This window comes from Lathamus discolor, chromosome 2 (assembly GCF_037157495.1).
Source record: "Lathamus discolor isolate bLatDis1 chromosome 2, bLatDis1.hap1, whole genome shotgun sequence".
Taxonomy (NCBI): Eukaryota; Metazoa; Chordata; class Aves; order Psittaciformes; family Psittacidae; genus Lathamus; species Lathamus discolor.
In genome coordinates this window covers 88,926,987-88,953,834 of record NC_088885.1, presented here as the reverse complement: position 1 = coordinate 88,953,834, position 26,848 = coordinate 88,926,987, and the positions used below count along the sequence as shown (strand labels likewise).

The following is a 26,848-nucleotide window of genomic DNA, read 5'->3' as shown; positions in this document are numbered from 1 at the left end:
ACAATTTTGAGTACAGACAAATTTGGAGAACACCAATTTCAACTCCCACTGTCGGAACAGCTGCCACCCCACTAATAAAACCTGTTGGGAGCTCTGAGATTTTGTGTAGTTCTTGTGATGAGCAGGCTACTTTCAGGACCTCACCAGCCTTCTAAATTCCCAGGAAAGTCAAAGTGCAGTTTATGTGAGTAATTGATACCAGGCTACACAGAGTTTTAAATATGTTTCATAAGCTACAAAAAACTTAAAAGAAAATTTTGCATGTTTATTCATTCCTTTCTATCTTCTAGTCCATGTACCAGCATGTAACTCAATCATGAAAGGAAGATAAGAACAGAGAAATGGGAGAGCATGTTGCTATTGTAAAGTAGCAGTGGTTAGCAGCAGTGAATCAGGAATCCTCCTTGAGTCTGAGCTCCACTGAAGGCAGAAATCTTATTTAGTGACTAATTTGGCCAAAGCTTGGAAAAAAACCATTAATAAGAATAATAGAAATATTTACCTTGTCATTTTAAATTGTAAAGCTGACTAAAACTTGGGCTTTTCACACAGTGAAGTAGCTAATTCCTAAGAATTTATAATGCTGTGTGCTAAAATCATTTTGTACTCTGTGGGCTCTGAAAAGTACTCTGAAAAGCAAGCAAATTATATTTGGAATGTGAAGGGCTATAAAGAATGTCCAAGAGGCATTTTGCACATACACTGTGAAGAACTGCAGTGAAGAGCAGAATCAAGTCCACAGTTCTTACCTAGGTTTGGTCCTGAGGTTTAGCCTGTGCTCTAAGAGATCAAGAATATTTTGCCATTTTGCTTACTTTGGTTGTTTGTTTAGTTTTAAATTCATTCGTTCCTAGAGTTTCTGGGGTTGTTTACTGGGTGGCTTGGGTGGTCTCTGTATAGCTGAAGTGCTGATAGCGTTAAAATACCACAGCAGGGTCTGCCCCTCATCTGCTGCTGAAGTCAGGGAAAGTTACGAGCATTTAAGGTGCAGTCTTCAATATGTGATGGGTTTGTCTGCACATAGCAGTATAGTGGTACGACCAGGTCAGAAATGGCACGTACAATGGGCTTTGCACACACAGAAGTGACAACCACAGCAGCGCTCCAGTCCCATTCAGTTCCCAGAGCACAGAAGCAAAAATTTCTGAAAGAAGGTCCCCAGATTTCAGGGTTTCCAAGCTGGGGTCTTTCCTCCATAGTTTTGTTTTCCAGTATATGGGAGCAACTTGCAATTGCACTCTGTTTCATTTTGGAATTCTTGCTCAAGCAATCTTAATCCTAATGTAGAATATCAAATCAAATATGGAAACGCTCCAGTTCTACCCTTGCCTCTGTCTCTAACCTGTTAAACCATCTTTGTCTCTCCGCCACAGACTGATTTTTTTTATTTTTTTTTTTACAGTAAAAAACATTAATGCAGCTATCGTATGTCGCGATATGTTTGTACAGTGCCTGGTGGAGCAGAATCCAGACCTCAGCTGGAGGTGCCAAGGGCTAATCCCATATAAATAATTGACTACATGCAGTGTTTGACTGTGTATGTTTTAATATTAACTGCTGACTCTGAACATTGTACTACATAGTTGTCTTTCTTCATATCCTTCCTTACAGTTGATTTCTTTGTGTTATGTATCTGTTCACCGAATTTTAATATATAGTGTTAAATGAGTAACAAGAAAACCACAGAGAAGCTGAAATGTTGCTTATGTAGCAGTAAGTACATCTCATGATCTCACAGTGTTGCAACTCTGTCCTCCCATACCCCCTCCTTTCCCATCCCTTGTGTGGTGTCATCACGCAAGCTCCTAGGGGCAGGGATCAGACAATTTTATATGCCTATAAAGCATCCTACTGTCTGGAGCTTTATAAATAATTATGCATTAAAAATTATGTTAAAATAATATTATTAGGGATGTTGGGTCACGTGCTCAAAGTTAGGTAACATTAACATTAAGGCTGTCCGTGTAACCTTATATTCCCCCCTTTACCCTTAATTCCCCTGTTTTTGTTCAGTCTGATAATGTCTCTAGTTAAAGTGATAATATTCTCTTTTGGTTTCTTTGCTTTGTAAGTTTCAGAGCTGAATTAATAAAGCAGGCATACCATTGTTCATTCTCAGTTCAGATTCTCTTCTGGAGACAGGACCATTTAATTTCCTTTTGCTCTTTTTATCTTACTCATCACACTAGTATCCATGTGCCATGCAGACTTTAATTCATTTCTCTGCACAGTACTCATGTGGGATGAAAAGGTGTCATTATCCTGTTTTAGAGAAGGAGAGCTGATGCACAGAGAGTCAAGGCAGACTGGTAACCAGTTAGACCACACAGGACTCTTTTTTTTTCTCAGAGGACTGATCATTAATGACATTTCATATATCAGAATGCAGCTATCCTTTTCCTCCTAACTCTGTTCTTGGAAGACGTTTAACCATTTGGGCTAAAATAAAATAATGGAATGATCATGGGGATGATATAAACTGTAGCATTTGGACTGCCACCCAGCAAAGTTATATAATTTCTCAAAGTTATGAACAACTGAAATCAAGGCTTTAAAAGGGTGTCTTAAGAGTTTAAAATGCATAACTGTCTTTTTTACTGTCTTGAAAAGATTTTAAATTTATTACAAGATTTTAAAGAATAGAAGCGTTTTCAAATGTCAAGGGAACTTGGCAGTTACAAAGCTAAATAAATACACACTTGTCTGGGCCAAAAAAAGATAAAATACCTTCCAAAGGGTCTGAAAGGGATTTTCCTCTCCCTTGCATTTCTGTTTCAGTAGCCATGAGAGAGGAATATTTTTTCACGTACAGCTAGTGGAGGGCATAGGGTGGGGGCGGGGGAACTCTCCTAAGATCAGTTCATGCTGTGGGTCTGGACAGGGATAATCCCATTTCCTCCCTTTCTCTTAGAAGATTTTGTTGCCTTTGGCTCTGGTTGGGGTAGTTGAAGCTACTGGGAGGAGAAGAATCCTCTTCATTACCAACCTGAGAAATACTCTGTTTGCTACAAATCTGCTAAGGTTTTGATGAGTTAGTTTGAAACAAAAGCTTGAAAGGATAGGAGTGAGTGAACTTGTTCTGCTTAATTTTCAGCCCATTCAAATTCAAATGTTACAAGGCTTTGTATTCCAATTGGGAAGGATGGGAGGGAAAGAGAAGTCAGTAGCTGAAGAGAATTCGGTGATGAAGCTGGTCAGAGAAAGAAAAAATATAATAGTGAGTGGCAGAAGGCAGGCAGGAAGGAAAGAGAAAAACTGTGATGAAAAATAGCAGTGTACGTATGTATTATATATATATATCTCTGTGCGCAAACACGTTCTATATAATTACATGTCACTTGTAACTGCCTCCGAGAAATACGGGAAAGTTTTATTCTGTTATTTCTCTATAGGGTAAGTTCTATTTTAGCTGGGTAGGTATGTGTTTTACCTTTTGAAAACAAAAATGTAGTTTTAAGGGGGAGGAAAGTAGAGAAAGGGTTAAAGCAACAGGGTAAACTTCAGGGATGAAGAATTACTTAATTAAGACCCAGATGTCTGACAGATTTGCAAGCCTCTTCTTCTTACATAGTTTTGCTAATTTCCTTCCTTATCTCTGGCTTTCCCTTTCCCCTTGTTCCAGAAAACTCTTTCAATTTGTATACTCTTCATGCACTTTTTTGCTGGCAGATCTTCATGGAGGGAAGATACTAATAATACCAAGATTAAGTATTAGATACAGTCATTATAGAGCAGGAATCCAGATTGGCCTTTCTGTTAAATTCATCCACTGGAAAAATGCCGTATACTTTGGAGCTATAGAATATTTTGCATGTTCAAAAGCAGTTTGAGGTGCTAATGTGTAGTGCTGGCTTCCAGGAGAGAAAGCCTCTGGTCCTTGCTCTGTTTCTTATTTTTCTGTGTAAACCAAGGGAAGTTACTTAACCTCACTCTGCCATCTTTTAACTTGCAGTGTTATATTGCACAGGTGATGTGTCAGTGTTAAGATTTAGATCATACTAGTCTACTTTCCTGACTATTTCTGGCAGTGCTGTCTGCCTGCAGGCTTTCCCGTTGAGAAGCTGTTGCCAGAGGCCCATGTGAGGAGCGGGGAGTGGAGGTATGCTTCCAGCTGTACAGCAGCTACAAGCTGCTGCTTATGCAGCAGGACCCTGGAACGGACATATGTTGGGAGACTCTGGAAGCTTAAATCACTCCGGTGTGTAACAGGCTTAGAGATTCCCAGCATTAAAACACAAAATTGTACTAAACCAAAGCATTTTCATTTGCTTTCTGTTTAGATTTTTGACCAGTAACTGTGGGGGGAGACTGTAAAAAGACCATAAACCCAGCTGCAGCTGAAAAATTATTTCATTTTCTTCCCCATCTATATTTGCAAATTCTTATTTGTAACAGGGTGGTGGTATATCTGAAGGTACTACTGGGCTTGTGTGTTGTAGGATTGGAAAACAGTTAATTAAATTTCTGACGATTTTTGTTCACCATCAATATAAATGCAGTCTAAAAACCTTCGTAAGTTTGATGCAGTCTCACAGAACTAGGAACTGAACACAAACTAAAAAACTTGGCATGCAAATGATACCTGTACCTTGCTCTCAAAAAGTATGTGCATCTTTTCTTTATCGCTCATTGAAAAACATAAAAAGCAAGGTTATCTGGCATTCAGCAGAATATGACCATGTGCTTTTTCCTTTTCCTAGTTGCTTGATACTTTCGGAAGTCTTGCATCAAAGACAGGTGATGACTTTGCTATCTAACAAGTCCTAAGGTGGCTGTTCAGTCTACAGATTTTGTGTTTTAGCAGGCTTTGGTCAATCAAATGTTAAAACTTCTTGCTCAAATTCACAGGAGGCAGCAGAAATGGAAAATATCTGTGGTCAGGTCGTAGCTTAGATGTCCAGAAAGTCCACCACCTATACTAGCTGCTCTCCTGCTGCTTTTATATTCATTCCTTGGAAGGGAATAGAAAAAAAGTCATCTAGCCCAAGAAGCGCAAAGAATGAAAAAATAGTCCCTAATGGTTAGTCTGGAAAATAGTTCCCTCCACTTTTGAAGAGTACTTTGCTGCATCACTCACAAAAACAAATATGTAAACACCTTGAGTTTACTTAATGACATCTTTCCAGCCTGGTTGAATAGCAAGTTGTATTCAAAAAGCTTCAGCCATACTTTCTACAACTTAGAATTGTTTAGCATCAGGCTCTTCTTTAATACCCACCTCAATGTATACCCAGGGTAGGACCATTTCTCTTTCCAACATTTGTCTTACACAAAGGAGAATATTGTGAGTTCATTTGGAAGAGGAAAAATCTGGATACATGCAGATGGGTTAATGTAATTCCACAGCATCAGACTGAGAATGCTGTCAGAGCTGGGAAAAGAGACCAGATGCTCCAAATCCCTGTCAGGAGTAACCGTATCAGGTTTCCATGTCAATAAGTCCATGTTAGCTGCCTAAGACACATAGGAGAAGCTAATGCTTTTGATGTCCATTGAACAGCCTCATAGCAATCAGTATGTCCTTGCGTATGCTGGTGCACCCTGTGCCTGCCTGGATTTGACTCTATTACTTCCAATGGTTCTGTCTTCCCTCCCCAGCTAGTATACACATTCACAAGAGCCAAGTTCTCTTTTTATACAGTAAATACTGCAAAATGGTATATACTCAGATCATACTCAGTTAACCTGAGAGGTGTCTTCTGCCATTTCTTCTTGCCTCTTGCCACTGCAACAGGACATGTCTCCCTATCTTCTGTATTATGTCTATGGATGTTTTGAATGTCCTGCCATATTTCAGATGTCACCAAGTGCTCAAGTTTAGATAACTGAATCTGTGCTTCAGTTCCGTCTCTGCAGTCTACATAGATATGTGTTGTATTTAGACACTTAATGTGGGAGTTGTGGTCTATACCTCTGGTACTATACGTGAGGCTTACCAGAACTCATGAGAAGTGCCTGAATAGACTCAGATCAGTTTTATCATTTGCAGAGCCCCAGGTAAAGCTTCTTTAACTATAACAAAATGGCAGCGTCTGTCTTTGAAAATCCATTGTCTTACCACTGCTTTTGTTTTCTTTTGAATGCAGCATTCACAGCTAGGTTCATCAGAGAATTTTCTTTCTTTCTTAGAATGTAAGCTTTCTCATAAATACTTGTCTCCCGTGGCACTAATTTGGTGAAATGCTGCTGTAAGTTTCATTTTTGTCTCCAGCTGAGCAAATGACTGCTGAGGAGTTGTAGCCTGAGCTCAGTGGAACACTAGGCTGTAGTTTAGTAATCGCTTTGCTCCGTTCTGTGCTTTTGCACAAATCTCTGCTAGTTTACAGAAGTAATAAGTGCACAGGCTTCCAGGAGCCATGCACGTTTGCCATTTTGAGCTTGGGCTAAATGCTCGTCATTGCTGTATTTTTAGTGCCTCACGTTTTACCAGAAAGGTAGCATAAAGGTTATCAAGTTCTTCCCTAAGTTGGAAAAGTGTGTGTGAGAAAATAACCCTGGTAATGTTTATCCAGAATATAAAACATGGTATCAGAATGAGTTATATTTTTCTTGGATTCTGGCCAAAACAGAGCTGTCAACAAAAGAAAAGTGTGTAGGGTTAGAAGGGAAGAAAGTGCAGGATAAAAAAATTAAATAAATTGGATGCCCTTTTGTTTTCTTTTCCCAAATGCTGTTATGAGAAAGAGTCTTCTTAGGCGTATTTGTAATTATGTGAGCTACTGGAGACTACCAGACCTTCACCTCACAAAACACATATCACATTTTAATTTCCCGATGCTAAGAATTTGAAGAAAAGCCCTGTGATTAATCTGTATATTCTGGCTTCTTGTAGGTGAGTTTGGAGATGAATTGAACAATAGCTCTTTTAGGAATTTGGAAATGCAAAAGAAAAGACTTGCTTTTTCAGAAGCTCCCTCTGTAAGAGCAAATAAGAATCCTTTCATTTTCACTGCATTGTTCTCTTTCCTTCAGAAAAATTCTGTGAATTGGATATTATTATCCCAGTTGTCTAGATAAGGAGATGGAAGCAGAGATTGAGAGGCAAATTATGTGTAGTCACTGTGTAAGTGCACAGAGGATAATGAAAGAGACCTCTGCTGACAGTTGTGCCCATCAAGAAGAAGATAATATTGCTATAAGGAGTCATTGAAAGATTCCCATTGATTAACGTGAGAAAAGAGATGGTCAGTGCAGTGGACCTACACTGTATGTTTGGAGCCCAGAAATCCCTGTTCCAGTCGCAAATATGTTTTCCTAGACAATTTGCCCATAAAATTCTCAAGCCAATAGTTCCTATTATTTCCTGGAGAAGGCCAATCCGAATGCTGGAGCAAGTTTAAATCTTTCTTTTCAGATTGCTCAAGTGAGTAATCTCATTGATTTGTGTGTGTGTGTGCTTCAGGGTGCATAGAACTGCAGTCCAGCAGTGCCAGTTGCCTCTACTGGAGACTTTGACTGGTTTGTGCCACCTTTCTCTTAATCCATCACGGGGAAGACTGGGTTTGCCATGAGTTTTGCAGTGTGGGTGCTGAGCCTGAGCATCATCGGTTCACAGTGGCTTCTGAGGATGTTCAGGCCTGTCAGTGCTCAGGTCATGTTGCTGTTTTCATTGATCCCAAATACATAAACACAGCTTTGTAAGTGCAAGGCAGTTTAGGTGCAAGTAGAAGAATCAGGCTCCAGGACTAGTACAAAAGACATAAAGAACAGAGAGGTGAATGCTAAATAAATAAGTAAAAAAGTAAAATGAAATAAAATACCTGATGCTTCAACATGTGCTTTCAGTTGCTCCTGGTGTGAGCAAGGGAAAAATCGAACAATAAGACAGCAAAAAAAGGAAGCTACATTGTTAAATGCAATTTAAATCAATGTCAGGAAACATTCCTGAATTCCTATTCATGTTATTGCCTTAGAGAGCAGGAAAAAAAATTGTTGTGTTTGGTAAACAACCAAAAAAAAAAAAAAAAGTCATCTGTTCCTGTACTTATACCATTAAGGATTTGATCTTGAAAAGGACAAATCTGCTTCACCTGACCTGCGTTACTGTAAGTGTGGTTAGAATGGAAAATCATTTTTTCAATAGGCTAATCGCAAGAGCAAAACAGATACAGTGTCACAGACAGCAATGTCTTCAATTCAGGTGAGGAACAGGTAGCTGGAAAAAAAATAAATTGCCCAGTATGAAATCTTAGCTTCAGTGATTTAGGTAGAAAAGCTCTGATGGTCAAGATTTTTCTTCCTAATAAACAGAAGATCTGTTGTGTAACAGGCTGACATATGTTTTCATATGTACTTCATAGAATCATGGACTAGTTAGGGTTGGAAAGGACCTTAAGATCATCTAGTTCCAACCCCCCTGCAATGGGCAGGGACACCTCACACTAAACCATTCCACCCAGGGCTTCATCCAACCTGGCCTTGAACAGGTTTTTTTAATTTTGGTTATTTTTCATTAGGATTTTTCTTAGTTTCATCCTTTTTTATTATTATTTTAATAAGTCAAGACAACATTTGGCACCTACTCTGATTTGAGACTTGGTTTAGATCACTGTACAACTTCATCAAAAAAATGGAGTTCATTTCTGGCAAAATCGGGCCCCTTGATATTTCATTTGAAACAGTTCTCAAGGGATTAGTTTCTCTTTCCTCTTCCCCTCCTTCCCCTCAGGATGCAGAGTGATTGTCTAACAGTACTTAGCTGTATTTATTTTTCATTACCGTGCAATTTTTACTTAATTAAGGTGCAGATCTATTGGCACAGAGGGTGCACAGGATGGCTAGCGGTCTGCTTAAAAATTGTATGGATATGCAAAACCTTGATATTGGCATATTCTGCTTTTTTAGCAGCCCAGATGAAATGTGTACTTCACAGTGAGGCCAGACTGTTTCTTTGCAACAGGCTATATTAATCCTTGTCTTTTGATTGCCAGCACACTGTGCATGCTCAGGCACCACAGAGATCTTTACTAGATGTGGATGTGTCGTATGGTGGTTTGTATCTCTAAGGCTGCATATTTTTCCCACTTTGAGGAATGAGTTTCAGAATCCCAGTAGAACCAAAGGGGCTGTCTCAAATGGTAGTGTATTTCAGAGCAACAGTGCAAAGCAGGAAAAGGTGACCCAGCCTTTTTCTCCTCTTTCATTTAGCGGGAGACATGAAGAAATCTCTTTGGCTAAGCAAGAGAATGAGGATATACTCATTGCTGCACAACTCCAGCAGACTTTGGCTGGCCTGGATGAACATTTAGAAGGTAGGAAAGTGTGTTACTTCTGAAGTACAAAAGAGAGGCATAGCCAGGAGACGCAGAGTCAAACTGTACTCTGGAGACATCCACAAGTTTCTCACTAAAATCGCTGGGAACAACTCACGTGTTCTGTCCAGAATGTGGTCCACCCAAAGTGCTTGTTCTCCCTCTGCTTCTGGAGCAGCCTCTCTTTATAGATTTGCACTGAATATTTTTCATGCTGCTTACCAGAGTGTCATTCAGTTTCAGTGTTTGCTACCACAAAGAGATGAATAGCATTTTATGGACACATTTTATGGCCAAATTTGGTGTAATTTTATTGACTTTATTGAAGCTAAATCAGTTGTGAATTTAGCTCTGTGTTTAATGAACAATGCCTCTGGTTTGTATTTTATCCTCATGAAGCAGAGAAGGGGGGGACATTTTTGTACCCAATGCCTCCTCTGCATTAGCAGATATACTTTAAAATTTTGAAAATATGGAAAGAAACAGTGGTAAGAGATAAAATGTCATACTGTGCTCCTCTTTTTCCTACTGTGAATAAAAGTATTTTTCCATTAATGGTTTGTCACCAGATGTTGTTTAATACATTTTTAAAACTTCCCATTTTAATTTCACTACTTCTGCAGTGGACTTGGTTCTGAGTTAAATTTCTGTGAGTTCTCTGACGCTGCGATTTTGTAGCTTCTGTGTTGCAACCCTTGATTTATACCAACAAGTTTGAGAGGAGAGTTAAGCTTCTTGCACAATGAGGCTTCTGGAGTCACTGGTAATGAAGGGTGAGGAGAATGGAGAAAAAATACAAGTACTGTTTCTTTGTTTGCTTGCTCAAGGAAATCCTTCAGCTGGGCTGTTATTACCAGGTCTGGGAAACATAATTTGGAGCTGCTTGCTCTTTCTCAGAAATGTTTCTCCTTTGGAGTCATGTGGTGAAATGTTTATCACTGAGAGAAGTTAGTCAAAGATAAGGTATGAACAATAGATGAAATTCTGCTTTCAGCTGCATTTGTCTGTTTCCCACTGGCTGAAGCAGGAGGACTGCAGGAATATTTGGCTGATCCTAATCAGCAAAAGACAATAAAACAGACCCAGATCTCTCCTTTTTTGTAAGAGGCATTAGTGTAACTAAAATATCTGATCCGCTTAAGCTTTACTGGCTGTTTGTATAATTTAAAGTCATATTGCCTAAATACTCCCTATATGTAACGTTATGTGTGTGTTTTGCAGCAGTGGATGGTATAAGTAACTCTGACTCCGAGTACATCAATGAAGCCTTGAGCCCACATACAAGAAAAGTTGAAGCAGCCCAAGATGTTACCAGTTCTGTTCCAGTGACAATCATAGATGATGTTCCAGAAGTTAGCACCTCTAACTCAGCTGGAAGTCAAGAGATGGAGTCAAGGCTTTCAAAAAGTATCTCAGCTGACTCTGTTAATATGGGAAACTTTACAAATAAGAACAACAATGCAGGTTCCTTTAGTAAGGGACACACAGATGATGGAGCTGTGTGCATATGCAAGGACCTAATACATCAGCAACCATCTGAAAATGAATTTAGTCACTTGCTTGTGGAACAGAGGAGAGATATGTTTGAATCTCTCACATCCTCCTTCGAAAAAAGAAGTGAAAAGAACTTAAAATTGGACACTCCCCCCAAATATGGTGTGAAGTCTGAGGAATGTAAATCTAAACTGACTGCATCTCACTCCAAGGCCATGGCTGAAATCAGTACAGCAAAAGAGAAGATAAATCCATTTAATGAATGTAGTAACAGGGAAAGATCTCTGAAAAAAAGTAAATCAGAATTAGAAATCAAATGGCCACCAGCAAAAAAAAATGAAGTAGAAGAAGTCCCATCAACACCACCATGGTGTCATCGTGCCCAGAATTCAGGAGCAAACTATGAACCTAAAATGGGTTTGACAACTTTTAAAGTTGTCCCTCCAAAACCTGAAGTAAAACAGTTTGATAGAGGAGTTTCACTCTCCACTGGTGCCATTAAAATAGATGAACTAGGCAACCTTATAGGCCCAAACACCAGTGTCAGTAAGCACATACCAGGTAACGCTACTGATGAAACTGAGGAAATCTGTCTCGGGAAAGTGAAGGCATTCTGGAGGTCAAGTTCTATGGAAAAGCAAAGTGATGACTCTGCTGAGCATCTTCCTAAAAAGTCAGCAGCCACCACAAATTCTAAGCCCTTTACAATAAGACATGAACACAAACCTGTTTGTCCTGCAGCTCCAAAACCTGTAGCACCACAAACTGTTACTACACAGGGAGCTGAAAGACAGTCTGAGAATGAAAGGACCAAACCACCTCTTCCGGTTACACAGTCTCAGGTAACACCATTAGTGGCCCCAACCATTCATAAAGACAAGCTGGAGCTTCCATTTGTAAAGCCACATAGGAGAACTTCAAGTCAGTATGTTGCCTCTGCCATTGCAAGACACATCAATATAACTACCTGTAAGTCTGACTCTATTACGGAATATCGCGAGAAAGATGAAAATAAGCAAGGAGCAGGAGACGTTAAAACTGAAGCAGAAGGTTCACCAAAAAGATGTATTATTGTGGCCAAATACAGCCCTGTGGAAACAGAATCAGCAGAAACAAGAGAAACATTTTCAAGTATTTTTACTCGCAGTCAAAAAGCATCACACAGGTTTACATCTGGGGATAATTCTGGCATGGAAAACAAAGTAGTTAACATCAGGGCACCAAATCAAGCAACTCCTCTGAGTTTCTATAAAAAGAATGCCAGTGTCCCACTTAGTAAATCCTCTTCAAAGGATAACAGTGCAGAAGATGATCATGGTTTAAACAGCAAACAGAGTATATCAGAGAAAAAGATGCATCTTTTATTTGACCAGAAGTGTGAGACTTTGACCCATACTAATTCAGCCTCAACTCTCAAGTCTCCCGATCTCCAAGGAGTCCCGTCCACTTTAAGCTCGTCTTTGCGGGTCAGTAAATGGCCACCTGCTAATGGTGCACAAGTCAGTTCGCTCAAAGCTTCACCCGAGCTAAATGGGGCAGCTGCAAACACAGAGTCAGAACAGGAGGAGAAACTGGATGATCCAGATATTAATGCTATCAGTGAACTGGATGTTAATGTGCAGACCAATATCTTTGGACCAAAGAAGAAGTTCAAACCCGTCGTCCAAAAGCCAGTACCAAAAGACACATCACTGCACAGTGCCCTAATGGAAGCCATTCAAACAGCAGGGGGAAAGGAAAAACTCAGAAAGGTAAAGTGGGAACTTCTTTTAGCCTGTTCAGACTGCAGAGCCCTGTATTCTCCCTGTCAGACATCAGAGGTTTTGTAACTGGTACAGTTGCTAGAGAGCCAGAGTACACAAGGCATTTGAAAAATTTCTAATGGCAAAGTACAGACCAAGCCACTGCTTATTCTGCACATCCTGTAGATTAAGCAGCACCACTGCTGCTGCACTAGCCAGAAGAAGCAGAGGGTGCAGAGGTGCAGCATAAGGGAGATGTAATTGAGGTTAGCCTGAGAGCTGAACCCACATTTTAGTTGTTATGTGGAATCAGGAACACACAGCATGGAGAACACTTGTAAATACTTACAATGAGAGAAAACTGCATTTTGTATCACTAGGTGATCCTAGTTTGCCATTGGCTTCATGCTCAGGGCATATGAGGTGGCATCTGTAAGTACAGCATTACTATCTGCACGTATCCTCACCGTTCAGTGCGAGTAAGGGTTGTGAAAGCAGGCCCAAAAGAAGATAGACTTGACTGGTCTCCATAGTTTGTATTCTGGTACAAGTGTCAAAAGTATTCTTAATAGTGTTTCCAAACTACCTCTACTGACAATGTGAGGTTTAATGTTTTCATATTCTAGGTTTCAGACAGTGCACTAAATGACAATCACAGCAAACCCTCATACGTTGAGCCAGAGAATGAGCGCTCAGCCCTACTAGCAGCAATTAGGGGCCACAGTGGGACCTCAAAGCTGAAAAAGGTAAGAAGTGAAGATGGTAAGTGATCTTCTAAGTGTGGTCTGTTCCTGCTGCATGTTTTGAATAAACTCAGATATGCCACAAACTAAACATTGTGCTGCAAAGAGAAAAGTTGAGGGGGAAATAATATGACCCAAGATCAGATCTGACTTATGTAGATAGCATAGTGGGTCCAATCCTGTCTTCTGCTCTAAAACTTAACAGTCCTTCAAATTGTGTGCTTTTTAGCTGAGGGGGAAGCACATAGAAATCTAAACTAATTACAAGGACTGTATATAGAAGACATCAGATGTTCGTCATTTTCACATGTAAGTGGGTATTTTTGTGCTTTAGGAGTATGCAGTTTGATCAATATATTTGCATTACCTGCCATATACACCAAAGCCCAGTTACCTGAAGAACACACTTAGGTCTGCTTCATACATGTTCTTTATCTGTTAACATGAGCTGTTGCATGAAAGTTGTATGCAAGTAACTGATACTGATGGAACATCAACTTTCACTGCTGCAGGATGATTGCTTCTGTCTGAAAGATTTACCTAATCATTAAAGCATCTCTTATTCCTAATGGCCCAAAACTGCATTGTTCTAGCTTTAGTTTTCATTCAGTTTGCTAATTCAGTCAAGGATGTGTATTTGGCAAGGAGGTTCTTATTTCCCTCGTGCAGTTACTCATGCCATTAGCACATATCCAGATAGCAGGCATGAGGCAGAAAGAATCTCTTGCCTGTGTTAGGAAATTGCTTTGTCCCTCAGATACCTTACTGCCCTTGCTGCAGGTAAGGTACAGCCTCCTCTGAGCCTGAGAGCAGGGTGTGCTAGGCAGCAGCCATCTTCACATGCACTTAATGCATTCTGCATTCATTAGGAATAAACATAAATTTGTTTAAAGAGGCTCTGACAGTGAAGTGGTAGGGTATTATCACAGAGACCTTTTGAAAGACTTTCCTCTAGCAGAGAAGCTTTTGCCATTGTTTTAAAGGAAGTTGCCTAGAAACTGTAAGCTTCTTTTTCACACCATGTCACCTGTGCTAGTTAAATCACTGTGTTTGTATGTGTACAGGGCAAGATACAGATGTGCTATGATGAAAGGGTTGTCCCTTTCGTATTCTGTCAAATGTTCGTTTTTACCTGACATGACATGATTCCCATATATTGTGTGAGTGTACAGTGAAGGAGAAGAATATAGGTGTTTTCTGAATGTGGATTGGGTGGGAGATGAATCCTTTCATTTTGCACTAGAGAAGTCTTGTGCCTCAGTTTCTCAGAGGAACAAATGCTAATGCATCTGCTTGAAAACCTCCCATTTGGCACATGATACTGAATTTCCTAATAATTGCCAAATCATTGTAATTACCAACAATTTATCATGGTTATTACTAGTGATGTTTTTAACGGCAAAAATACTTGTTGAGACAGTTGACGGAAAAGCTGGCTTAGTCTGAAAGATTGCCTCCTCCCCCTGCATTCATCTTAAGTAGGCTGAATTTCCAAGCTGGTAATTCATGCAGAAATTTTAGTATCAGAAATGTCACAAAAACATGCTTGGAAGAGCAATCAGTTGATTTTGTTCTCAGAGCTTTCACGTAGTTCTCTCTGGTCCTATTTTATTTCATTTTGGATTTTTATGATGGCTGGAGACTTTAGCTTTAACAGCATTTTTTCAATGAAGCCGTGTCTGGGAGTTCAGATCTAAAAGAGCCTTCCTGTCATCTGAGATTATTTCTGTGTAGCCCAGACTGCAAAAAGTAACAAGATTCCTGGGTGGCTACTGCAGCCGTAATACATCTTCCTGATTCCAAAACCCTTGTGGTTGATTCCAGATGAATACCAAGTCCAACTTTCTCTCTTACCTTACATGCCAAGAAGAGTTACAGGATCCTGGAGCTCACAGTAAATAAAGATTGAGTTTCTGAGACATAGTCAATGCCAAATCCTTGATGCTGGTAATCAGCCCAGCTGAGTGATGTGAGTGAGTAGTAACAGATGTTCAGCCCCGTGAGCAAACAAAAGTTCTATGTGGTTTACATCATGCAGGCAAAGTGAAATCGGGGTACTGAAAGTGCATCAAATGTCAAATAATTACAGTTTAGTCATGCTTGATATTAATCACCTCCTTTTAACTGCATAATGAGCAGATCTCCTCGTTGGCCTCCGAAGAGCTGCAGAGTTTTAGAAATGCAGAACTCTCCTTGCAGAAGGCAGAAGACCCTCAGGAGCAGCAGCTTTCTATCCCACCTGCCCCTGCCCAGCCACCACTGCCACCACCACCACCTCCCTCTCAGCTGTCATCAGCAGCTCCTAAGTCCTCAGCCGTGGCTACATGTAACCCTGGGGAGGCAAGGCAAGCCCTGATGGAGGCTATTCGCTCAGGTGCTGGAGCAGCAAAGTTGAAAAAGGTAAATGTACTTCTAGATTTTATTGCGGGTGAAACAGCCTCCACTTGCTCTGCATTGAGAGCCATTTATAAGCTGTTCTAGCCACATATTTCTTTCTTCCATCTGAAGAAGGTACATGCACTGTTTTCTCTAGTGGAATCAAGGATTTCAAACCTTTGAACACCTATTAAAACATGCTATTAAGACTAAAATAGGCTTGTGTATGTATGCAACCATGTGAATAAGCAATACTTTTTTTTTTGAGGAGAACATCAAAAGCATGAATATAATTTCAGAAAGTATTTTCATGCCCTTTTCATTCTTGTGAATCTGAGGTAATACTGGATGTCTTTTAAACAAGGTGAACTTAGAAAAGATCAGACATGAGACCCTGAAGCAAATGTAGAAGTAAGTATTCTCTCCTAGTATCAGTACTGTTTCCTAGACCTTGATTCCCAACATTCTTGGTTGCACGTCCTCAGAACTATCAGTACAACTCTGGTGTCATTTTAATGTGTATCTGAACTTTATGAATTGGATGATATGTGTTACAATTCTGTGGTCAGCTATAGGTCAGTCATCTCCCAGATGGCTAAAAATGCTCAGTTGCCTGGGAGTGATTTTTGGAGTAACTTCTCTTACCATTTTGGTCCAAATTTGTTCTTCCTAACCTTGAGTTACACTGAATTTCTTGGTAAGAAGAAGCCAATTTTCCTTAGTGGGGTCATCCCAATATTATACTGCAGTATCCAAGAACAGACTTTGATCCAAGGACATTAGGGAATGTACAAAGCAGATGTAGCTTTCCCAACACGTGATTTTCCTGATGCCAACCATAAAAATGTAAATAGGCTTTAACCTTGCTTACTTAACCTCTTTAAAATAATTCAGAAAGTACAATCAAATTTTAACATTAAAAAGTAGCCAAAACAATCTTGTTTCTGATGAACTAGAAATTTCACAGAATCATACAAATAGCACAAACAAATCGGTGTTTCAGGGAGCATGCAAGCAGAAAACTGGATGTGCATTTATTTTTCAGGTGAAAAATTACATCTCCATTCTATTATGAATAGTGGCTGAGGTCACCTGGCTGGTTCAGCTTGGAAAAGAGAAGCCTGAGGGATGACCTCATCACACTGTACAACTTCCTCAAGGGGGACAGTGGAGGGGAAGACACTGATCTCCTCTCTCTGGTGACCAGTGATAGGACACAAGACAATGGAATGAAGCTGTGTCAGTGGAAGTTTAGATTGGAGATAAGGGAAAGGTTCTTCACTGGGAGGGTAGTCGGTCACTGGAACAGGCTCCTCAGGGATGTGGTCATGGCGTTAAGCCTGTTAAGAGTTCAGTGAGCATCTGGACGGTGCTTTTAGTCATATGGTTTAGTTTTAGGTAGTCCTAGGAGGAGCAGGGTTTTGGACTTGATGATCATTATGGGTCCCTTCCAACTTGAGATATTCTATGATTCAAAGACTATAAATTATGAAAGAATTCCAGATCAGGCCTTTATTTCCCCACTTCTCCAATTTACAGAAAAAAATGGGATTTGGATATTCAAGAATACTTTGTGCAGTTGCTTTCTAGTTCTTTCCAAATTCCTTGTTCTTCCAACTACTGCTCCCCCTCCTGCAGAAGTCCCTAAGGGGACCTATAGCTCTACTCATTAAAACAGGTCTTTATCATATCCTTTGGGGATTTATTTCAAACTGTTGGATAGCCAGTAAAGGCCATGAAAGTAAGCTGGATATACTGATGCATTCTGCTAAGTACTGTGTCTGTGTTCTTTCATTTTTCAAGACACAGTAGTTTTTGGTAGCTTTGACATTGAAATGACAGAAGAGTATGTCACATTATGTAGGTCTTTTATGAAAATAAAAGAGACCAGTGTTTTGTCCAAGACAGAGTATGATTTTCTTATGCTGTGTTGCCCTTTCAAATATTGGATATGCAAGCTAAGTCTTGTATATGCCAAAGACATGGTATCACTTTGACATCTGAGTTCTCATGCCCTTGATAACTGATAAAAGCAAAAATGTCAGATTCCTCAAAGGCTTTCTATCCAGTGCATATTAATATCTCTTCTAGCTTGCTGTGTTAAATTGAGAGCCAAATTCTGGTCCTTCCCTGCAGCTGGACAACTTGTAAAAGCAAAAGTTGAATCCATAGAGGAGAGAGAATACATGATAGCTGCGTACCAGGGTTTTCTTCCTTTGCAGCTGAAGAACTTGTCTCCAACAAACACTGAGGTTTTTTGTAAACAGTGGCTGGCAGGTGGCTTTGTCCCAGGACTGAAGCAAACTTCTTTTTTTGTTCTGCCTCCTCTGTCAGAGATCTATGATGTTGTGATTTGGACATGTGAGCACAGAGCCAGTTTTAGCTTTGCCTTCTAGAAGATGTTGGTCACAGCAACTAGACAGCAGAGTAGGTAGTTCAGTTCAGTTCAGTAATTGCATCTGTTTGTCTTACATCGTCTTCTCAAAGTTACCTGGGACAGGGACTTCTGATGGTGAAGTCATCTGTTTAGCTAATATTATGAAGAACTGGGAAGAATCTCCATTGCTTAGTTATGCATGACTCTGTGCTTATTTATGAGGGGTTATTTGCAATGGACGTGGATCAGACAGGACTGTCAGGGAAACCAAACATAAAAAGCAACCGATTGCCCAGATAAGAAGCATCTCAACAAACATTTGAGCTCTAGTAATATCTGTGAAAAGGCAACTCCTCCACTCCACCCCTGATTACACAGCTGTTTGCTAAAGTCATGAACTTTAAGGTTAAAAGATCCACTATGCAGGAAGGGAGGAGAGAAGTTGCTGCAGGCTGGTCAGCCTTGTTGAGAGTCAGGGTCTGCACAACACAGGCTGTAATTGGGTCAGCCAAAACAAACCAGAGCAAAAATAGATGCTTGAGGGAAATGCCACGTATAGGTAAAAGAGCATGCACATAGGTCTCCTGGCTGTTCTTTAATCCATTTCTTGGGGTACTGTGCCTGCTTCGGCAAGTAAGTCATACTTTGTTTTGAAGAAATGGCTTCTGTTTTATTGCACACTGTTGCTGTCCACAGACTCCCAAAGGAAAATTCTTGTGGGTGCCAAGCCCAGTTGGGCCTGCTCAGTAAAATGGTTCATCCCCAGTACAGTGCAGTTCAGAGACCTGCCAGAAAGTGGTTACACTAGGGATCCTGCCCAAAGGGAATGGAGACACAGATGTGTTACTGGAACGGGATGAACTTACCAAACTGGAAAAGACCTGGTGATGTGCAGGAAATAACCTCCTTCTTCAGTTTTCATAATGGTCTCTCAAAAAACCTGGCAGGTGTTTAACATGTCCAGACTATAGCAGCGAGTCAGGGAGATGGCATCAAGTAAAGCCACCAGCCAGGGTGGCTGACCTAGTGCCTTTGGTGGTTAATTATCTTCAAAACTGAGCATGTCTCACTAGTGAGGAGCCTGTTTCCCAGCTGTGTGGTCTGCCTGCCGTACAAAGGAGAACCAGATGTTCTAGGAAATGAACAGCTGACCTGGGACCAAATTTTGTCTAGTGCTGGTGAGCAAAATTCAGGTCATAGTGTTGTACCCTTTGTGCTTCTGGTGTTAAAAGTGTGCTAGTGCTTTCCTTAAATTGTATCAAGCAATTTTCATTACAATTTCACATGCTTAAGATATTTTGTCTACTTTTAAACTTTTGGTTTCAGAAAATGCAAAATTAGCTAGCTAGATTTCTGAAGTTCCGTATATCGTTACATGTGTGTTTTTGTGTCTGTGTAACTTGCCTTGGGATTTACCATGATTATCTATGGAAAAAAACATAACTACACATGCAAATAACCCATTAGATGTCTAGCTGTAGGTATAGTTGCAGCACAAGCCCATGCAGGATTAAAACTCTTACCCAACAAAGAGAAGCTATAAAAGTTTCCTTAGTATACATGCCATCTACTCATTTTAGGTAGAGTTGTACCCAGGGATTTGGTGGAAAGATTGCAGGAGAATGTGCCTGCACAAGGTAGGGAAGGCAAGTTGTATATCTGAAGAACAGGCTTTTGCTTATAGCAAAATGATTGCTGTAGACCACTTCTTAATGGTACGTGAAAGAAAGATTGTACAGATTTCACATATTTTCCAAGAGAGATTGGAGCTGCTTCTAAGCAGCCTTTTCTGTTTGTGATTTAAAAAATTGAGTTGGCTCCATCACAGTATCCAGAAGCGCTCATGCCAGTGTTCAGCATCGGCATTTAGTCATGTGAACTTTTTGATACGTGCAGTGTATCATTCTGCTGGCAATCACAGGAGCCAGGTAAGGTAATTACTGCACCCATTACAATGAGTCCCTGGTATATGCTGGGATAATTTGAAGCTGGTTTCCAGCAAGTAATGCATCAATGTGAATTATGTCATAAAGATTGTCTTCTAGGAAGCATGACCTAGTTCCATACCTTTATGTCAGAGTGGACTCTTTGTCTCACATTATCAAAGATACAGAATTGTGAATGAAGAAATGCTGTTTCTTATCATCAGTGTCTGTGGGTGCAGTGACAAAGATTACAGACTCAAAGCCACAGCTGATGTTGGCTTTGCTAGGCTGGAAATGAGGCAGGAGGCCCCACTGAAAGGTTGGCTGAGCTTGATATACAGGTAGTCAAATGAGCCTATAAAGTGATTCTAGTTCCCATGCACAGTGCGAGGCAAGGATTTGCATGCTGTTACTGTATTTGAATTGAAAGATAACATTTATTATGAACTCTTCACCTTGCTAATAATTTATACCATGACCTATTTTTTTCCTCAAGAATAAAGCTTCTGCCATGGATGCTAAGGCCAAAATGGAAGATATAGACTTGATCATATACATTATTCTGTTTAGCTTTTGTGGTGATCTTAATATATATCTCTCTGATAGAATCAAAGCTCAGTAACTTTGATTTTGGAAGAGCACTCTAGCATACGTATTTAATATTAAGCATATGTTTGGATGGCGCAGAATCTAGCTGGAGGTCTGTGACTAGTGGAGTTCCTCAGGGGTCGGTGCTGGGACCGGTGCTGTTTAATATTTTCATCAATGACCTGGATGAGGGAACTGAGTGCACCCTCAGCAAGTTTGCTGATGACACAAAACTGGGAGGAGTGGCTGACACACCAGAGGACTGTGCTGCCATTCAGCGAGACCTGGACAGGCTGGAGAGTTGGGCGGGGAGAAACTTGATGAAATTTAACAAGGGCAAGTGTAGAGTCTTGCATCTGGGGAAGAACAACCCCATGTACCAGTACAGGTTGGGGGTTGACCTGCTGGAAAGTAGCGAAGGGGAAAGGGACCTGGGGGTCCTGGTGGATAGGAGGATGACCATGAGCCAGCAATGTGCTCTTGCGGCCAAGAAGGCAAATGGCATCTTAGGGTGCATTAGAAAGGGAGTGGTTAGTAGGTCAAGAGAGGTTCTCCTCCCCCTCTACTCAGCCTTGGTGAGGCCGCATCTGGAATATTGCGTCCAGTTCTGGGCCCCTCTGTTCAAGAAGGACAGGGAATTGCTTGAAGGAGTCCAGCGCAGAGCCACAAAGATGATTAAGGGAGTGGAACATCTCCCTTATGAGGAGAGGCTGAGGGAGCTGGGTCTCTTTAGCTTGGAGAAGAGGAGACTGAGGGGTGACCTCATCAATGTTTACAAATATGTGAAGGGTAGGTGTCAGGATGATGGAGCTAGGCTTTTTTTCAGTGATATCCAGTGATAGGACAAGGGGCAATGGGTGTAAACTGGAACATAGGAAGTTCCACGTTAACATCAGGAAGAACTTCTTTACTGTAAGAGTGACAGAGCACTGGAACAGGTTGCCCAGGGGGGTTGTGGAGTCTCCTACACTGGAGATATTCAAGGCCCGCCTGGACAAGTTCCTGTGTGATGTACTGTAGGTTACCCTGCTCTTGCAGGGGGGTTGGACTAGATGATCTTTTTAGGTCCCTTCCAACCCTTGGGATTCTGTGATTCTGTGATTCTGTGACCTTAGGACTAGGAAGGCAGATAAGCATTTGTTTAAGTATTTTCCTGAATCAAAGCCCTTGGGAGTTACCTTCATTCAGCCAGGAAGCAAGGTACTCATCAATTGATCTTTATGACCAGTGGCAGGTAGCCGATACTAAACAGATTTTGACTGTCAGATACTGTGTATTTGCAGCGTCTGTTTCTGTTCATTCCACAAAATGAGGGAAAAGTACATCACCTGTGTTCCACTAATCATGTAATTGCAGCCATAATACCTAAGGATGTATGAGGTGTGGGGTTTTTAGGGAGGGATAACACCTTTCATTAGGCCAACCAATGCAGCTGAAAAAGAGCAGATAAGCTTTAAGTAGTCTCAAGGAGCTGATGAAGAGACCAGGCTTGAAAACAGCCCCACAGGAGTATGTTTGGTTAACAATGTCAACAGTTGGAAGTTTAAAAACATCTTGAATGATCGTGTGCTTTTCTTTGTTATAGGTCCCTCTGCTCGTTTGAATCATGTATAAGGAACAGGTAATTGGAAAATGTAATCCCATATGCACCCATAATCATCATTCAAGGTCTGAAGTGGCAAAAAAACATCAAGAAGTTTAGTTTATTCTCTTTTCTACAAGCCAAAATAAGTTGTTGTTAATATTCTGTGTGTTCCTGCATAATGGTTCTAAGGGGAAAATATGTTGCTCTGCTGTAAAGCTTCTGTGCCAAGGAATTGTGTTTTGCCTCTGAATATTTAAGGTTGCCAATAAACTATTCTTGTTGGCAGGTTAATAAGAATATAAACACTGTGCAGTCCTATGTTAATACTTAATTGTGTTTATGGGCAAAATTAAAAGACTTCGCTAGCTATCTGAAAAGTAATACTCATTTCAAATTGTTAAGAATATGTAACTATTTCAGACTTTTTACTTATTTGATTTGGAAAAGGGCTGGCTTTAAGCAGTTAGAGTGAAAACTAGGATAAAGACGTATAAAATACAATCACAAGAAAAAAGTTATGGTACATTATGAGGGATCTAAATTGTCATATGCTGGAGTCATTGGTTTTTAAAATGAGATGAACTTTGTGTCTCTGGAGGAGCTCTGAGAAAGCAGGCAATCAATAATGAATGTGAGACAGTGTCTGTTGACAAGCTACTTATGGGATATGACGTATAGGATGCTAATACGCAGAGATATACTGAACCCTAGTAACATTCATGGCACTTTAAAAATACTGAGATACCTTAAAGGATCTCTATTTGCAACAGACTGTGAAGGTTTTAAAGAAGATTCGGAGTACTGCATAGAGGTCCAAGATTTTGAATTCATTCCTGCACTGCAAAATGAAGGGAAGCTGGTTTATATCAGTAACCAGGACTTTTGTTGTCTCTTGTCTCTTGTTCAGGTCATGCATAAGTTGGCCCTTTGTTTCCAATTTGTATGGCTGTTGTATGTTGTATCACAAATATTTATAGCAGCGTCTTTTTCAAATGTAAACTACTTTGGTAGGTGGTGTTGTACATATCTTGAAAATATTTCATTAAATTGATTAACTTAAAAAGGACAAATGAAAATGCTTTTTCACCTTTCATATGTTGTAATGAAACTGAAGGAGAGGAAATTTGTACATTTACATTTTTATAATCACAGACTGGAGTGGTGGCAGATTCTTTTTTTCTTTGAGCTGAAATATAAAATGTATAGCTATGTAATGTTGAAAGCACGAGAATATTTAGCCCTCTGCATTTAATGTGACTATATATTATATCTTGTAAAATATTGATGTCTTAGTGCCACAAATAAAAAGAAAATCCAAACCTGACATAACTTGAATGACTTTTTACCAAATGTTTTCCATTTACAGAAAGAAATTAGAACTAGAACTTAAACAAGCCGGTATGCCTTGTTTGGTATCTCAGGTCTAATATAAAACTTCTCAAGCCAGAAAAGAGCTCACAGCTAATAATCTAGGAACACAGTAGAAATCACCAACTAGAATGAAGATGTCAGAGATGCACATTTCAGTAAATAACGCAGTACTGATAATCATCCATTCCCTTATTAGTAAAGCTAATATATGTTCAGAATATATTCAGAATTAAGGTGCTCTGTCACATTCTAGGGTAAATGAGATCACCTTTGTTGACTGGTAGCCTTCTTTTGCCTTGAAAAGTCTTCTCAGTATGCTTTAGATCAGAAATAATAACATGTTAAAAATGCTATTGCAGGAAAGGATTCTGTCACTCCTAAGCTTGAATGTTATAGACAGTCCCACCAGCAGCAAATACAGCTTCCGTGATTAGGTGCTATAAGACAAACTTCAGTGCAGGTCTCCTTGTTCTTAGTGTTGCCTGAAGGCCCTGGCTCTGTGGGCTCCTTACTAATGCCCATTGAGTTTAACAATTTGTATGGGTACTTACTTTGAAATGTAAGGGATCCAGAACTGGATTTTGAGATAGTAAGATCCTCCAGGTTTTGCAAGGCAAAGTTTCTGGTTCTGGGTGCTAGTACTGTATAGGACTTAAGTTTATAAAAGAGTTATTCAGGGATAAATTTCTGAGTATCAGATTCCCATGGGTAAAAGATTATAAGAACAGCTGCAAGATGAGGTGTCACCTTCACTGTGACAGCAAAAATATTACGAAAAATCCTCCTGGCTCAGTCACAGCTCAAGCTAAAATTGGAGGGGGAGTTCAGCTGTCTACAGCAGGAAGCTGCGCTGGGTGTTCAGTCCCTGCTCTTGTTGATGGGAATTGTGTGTGCTCTTAGGTTGTCATCCAGGTGCTGTTGAATTCCTGGTAGCAGCTTAATCTAACCTTAAGTGAATGGAAATTTTACTATAAACACATTTATAACGAAGACAACCTATAGGTGTGATCCTTCCATGTAATAACGTTCTATTAATGCTTTTAGTAGTCTTCAGCTGAGAAGTAATCATGCATCAGTGTTTTTGTGCATATCAGACAAGCATTTTTTAAACTCTTCACCCCCTCATCCCATCTTTTACACTGCTTTGGGGCTCAGAAACTGGGTTTCTACTGGATGAAGTTAATTCAGGAGACACACTCCAGCACAAGCTGGAGTTCAGTCCATGGAACTAGGCTGGAGCTCATCCCAAGGTAAAATTAAAACCCTGAAAAGTGTCTAGTAAAGACACTGTGTCCTCGTCACCAAGTATTTTCATCTGTGTATCTGCTCTTACTGGTCCAGACTGTTTGCTAGCACAGACACAGCCTCTGTCTAGAGGTATACATGCCACCTGGGTTAGCCCCTGCTATGTCCCTTCATGGCACTTGTAGCTAGACAATCTACAGGCTGTTCTCTTTTTTGAAGGACTGAAAGAAGGACAGTGAGCTCCCCATGTATCTCTCAGCCTAGATTTACCACACATGCTCTTACCTCTGTTCAACCAGAAGAGAGTCTGATATATGCCTAATTCTTCTGGTCCTTTATATTATTTTTTTGAATAAGAGATTGAAATAAGGTGAAAATGTTATCACCAGAAAAATTGGATGGAGGATTTGGATTTGGTATCTTGCACAGGTACAAATCAGTGTTCAGGACTTACAGAAATCTATCCTAATGTCACAAATAAAATTTGTAGGTCTTCCCTCCCCTTTTTTACATGTTTTTAACTGAGCTCAGAGTATTAATCAACCATGAAGCCATCCTTAAATCACTCTGAATAGATATTTAATTTAAAATAATACTGGCTGTCTGCATGAGCTATTTGACTTTGGGGACTTCATTGTAGATTCTTTCTTGTACAGAAGCCTGCTAATGTTGGCCATGCAAAGTACTGGACCAGAAGACCTTTTGACATGCACATCAGTCTACAGAGTTTCGAACATGGCAGGATTCAACTTCCCCAGCTCTACAAGTGGTTCGCACAATTTATGCTACATTTGCCACAGCCAAAATAGGCACTTCAGTAGCGTGTAGAAAAAAAAAAAGAGGAGAACAAGAGATGCATTTATGAAACAATGGAAAATGCCACCCTGAGACAGTTTGCAATGTTTTCTGTCTAACCTCTCCAGAAAAGAAAGAAGCACTTCTGTTGTTTGGTGCTGCTTAGCACCAACAGTTTAAATTGAATGCAAAGATCTGCACAAATCTTGATTTGAGTCAGTTTGTCTGAATGACATGTTAATAAATTGGTTCTTTGTTGGCGCAATATGAAAAATAGTTGTCTTCCTCAACAGTTAATTAGGAACTTTTACATATTTAGAGTATTTATTTGTGTGTACTGTTTCTCTACTCATCTCTAATCCTCTGTTGAGTTGCATGTGCATTACGTGTACCAACGTGCTTTGCCTATGAGACTTGTGTTAAGATTTACGAGACTGTTCCTATTCTTACTCCATTTGTTGCTGTTGAGCACACACCATAAAATAAGATATACCTTTGCTAAAGCCATAGCTGCTATAGTGGTTGCGTTTCCCCTACAGAAAATGACCTTTGCAATGACAGAGTTCCCTTTTAAAAGATGAACAAAGAAATTCTGATTTTTCAGTAATGTTCACCTGAGTTTGGTGCAACATCATTCCGATCTGCTTTGCTTTTTTTTGCCAATTAGGGTGTGGAGTTTGATTCATTGCTGATGTCTTCATTTGGCTGAAGAAAGTTTCCATGTAGTTGAATTCCCAGGGTTGTTCATCAAAGTATGCTAAGATGGATGAACCTTTCTAAGAGCAAAAAGGTACCTTTTTTGGTTTTGTTACTGTTACTAAATATTCTTAAGTATTTGTTAAACAAATATAATTTGGTTAAGTACTAACAGGCTACATGATGCTGCACCAGATAGGAAAATCAAGACTCTCCTGTGTTGGTCTACCAATTTGTGTATTTTTTTGTTCTTGTTTAGACAGTTTTCTGATTTGTTTCAGTCTTTAAAAAGAGAGATAAAATAGAGCTACTTAACAGGAATATTGTGGTTTTTACACTTAGGAAACAAGCTCACTACCGTTACCTGTTCCCTCCCATCACTCACTCTATGTGTATGGGAGCGCACACACACACAGAGTCTCCTGCATAATTTCAGGAAGTCAGGGGTACTTAAAAAAGCATCCTCACCATAGGATCCTTCTTCCATTTCTAACAGCAGCTTTTTCTGTCTCGTAGAATAGGAACTTTCAGAAAGTCATGGGCTAAGTTTTGATGTAGTCACAACAGCTATACGTATTCACTGCTGGAAGCAATGTCAGATCCAGCTCCAGATAATGCTGTCTTCAGCCAATTTCTTTTGCTTTTTGTCTTCTTTTCTGT

At 40.0% G+C, this 26,848-nt stretch overlaps 1 protein-coding gene across 8 annotated transcripts in view; it reads left to right on the top strand.

The window, feature by feature from the left end:
- The window catches only part of COBL (cordon-bleu WH2 repeat protein), a 164,619-nt gene extending 138,853 nt beyond the window's left edge, over positions 1–25,766 (top strand). For 7 of the 8 annotated variants that reach the window (XM_065667728.1, XM_065667725.1, XM_065667727.1 and 4 more), the window contains 5 exons: positions 9,148–9,251; positions 10,473–12,496; positions 13,114–13,233; positions 15,370–15,630; positions 22,082–25,766. In XM_065667728.1, the coding sequence (XP_065523800.1) occupies positions 9,148–9,251; positions 10,473–12,496; positions 13,114–13,233; positions 15,370–15,630; positions 22,082–22,099 (2,527 nt within the window). In that variant the 3' untranslated portion in view covers positions 22,100–25,766. The remainder of the gene's footprint in view (positions 1–9,147; positions 9,252–10,472; positions 12,497–13,113; positions 13,234–15,369; positions 15,631–22,081) is intronic. The other variant, XM_065667722.1, reaches the window with a different exon arrangement.
- The last annotated feature ends 1,082 nt before the right edge of the window (positions 25,767–26,848 follow it).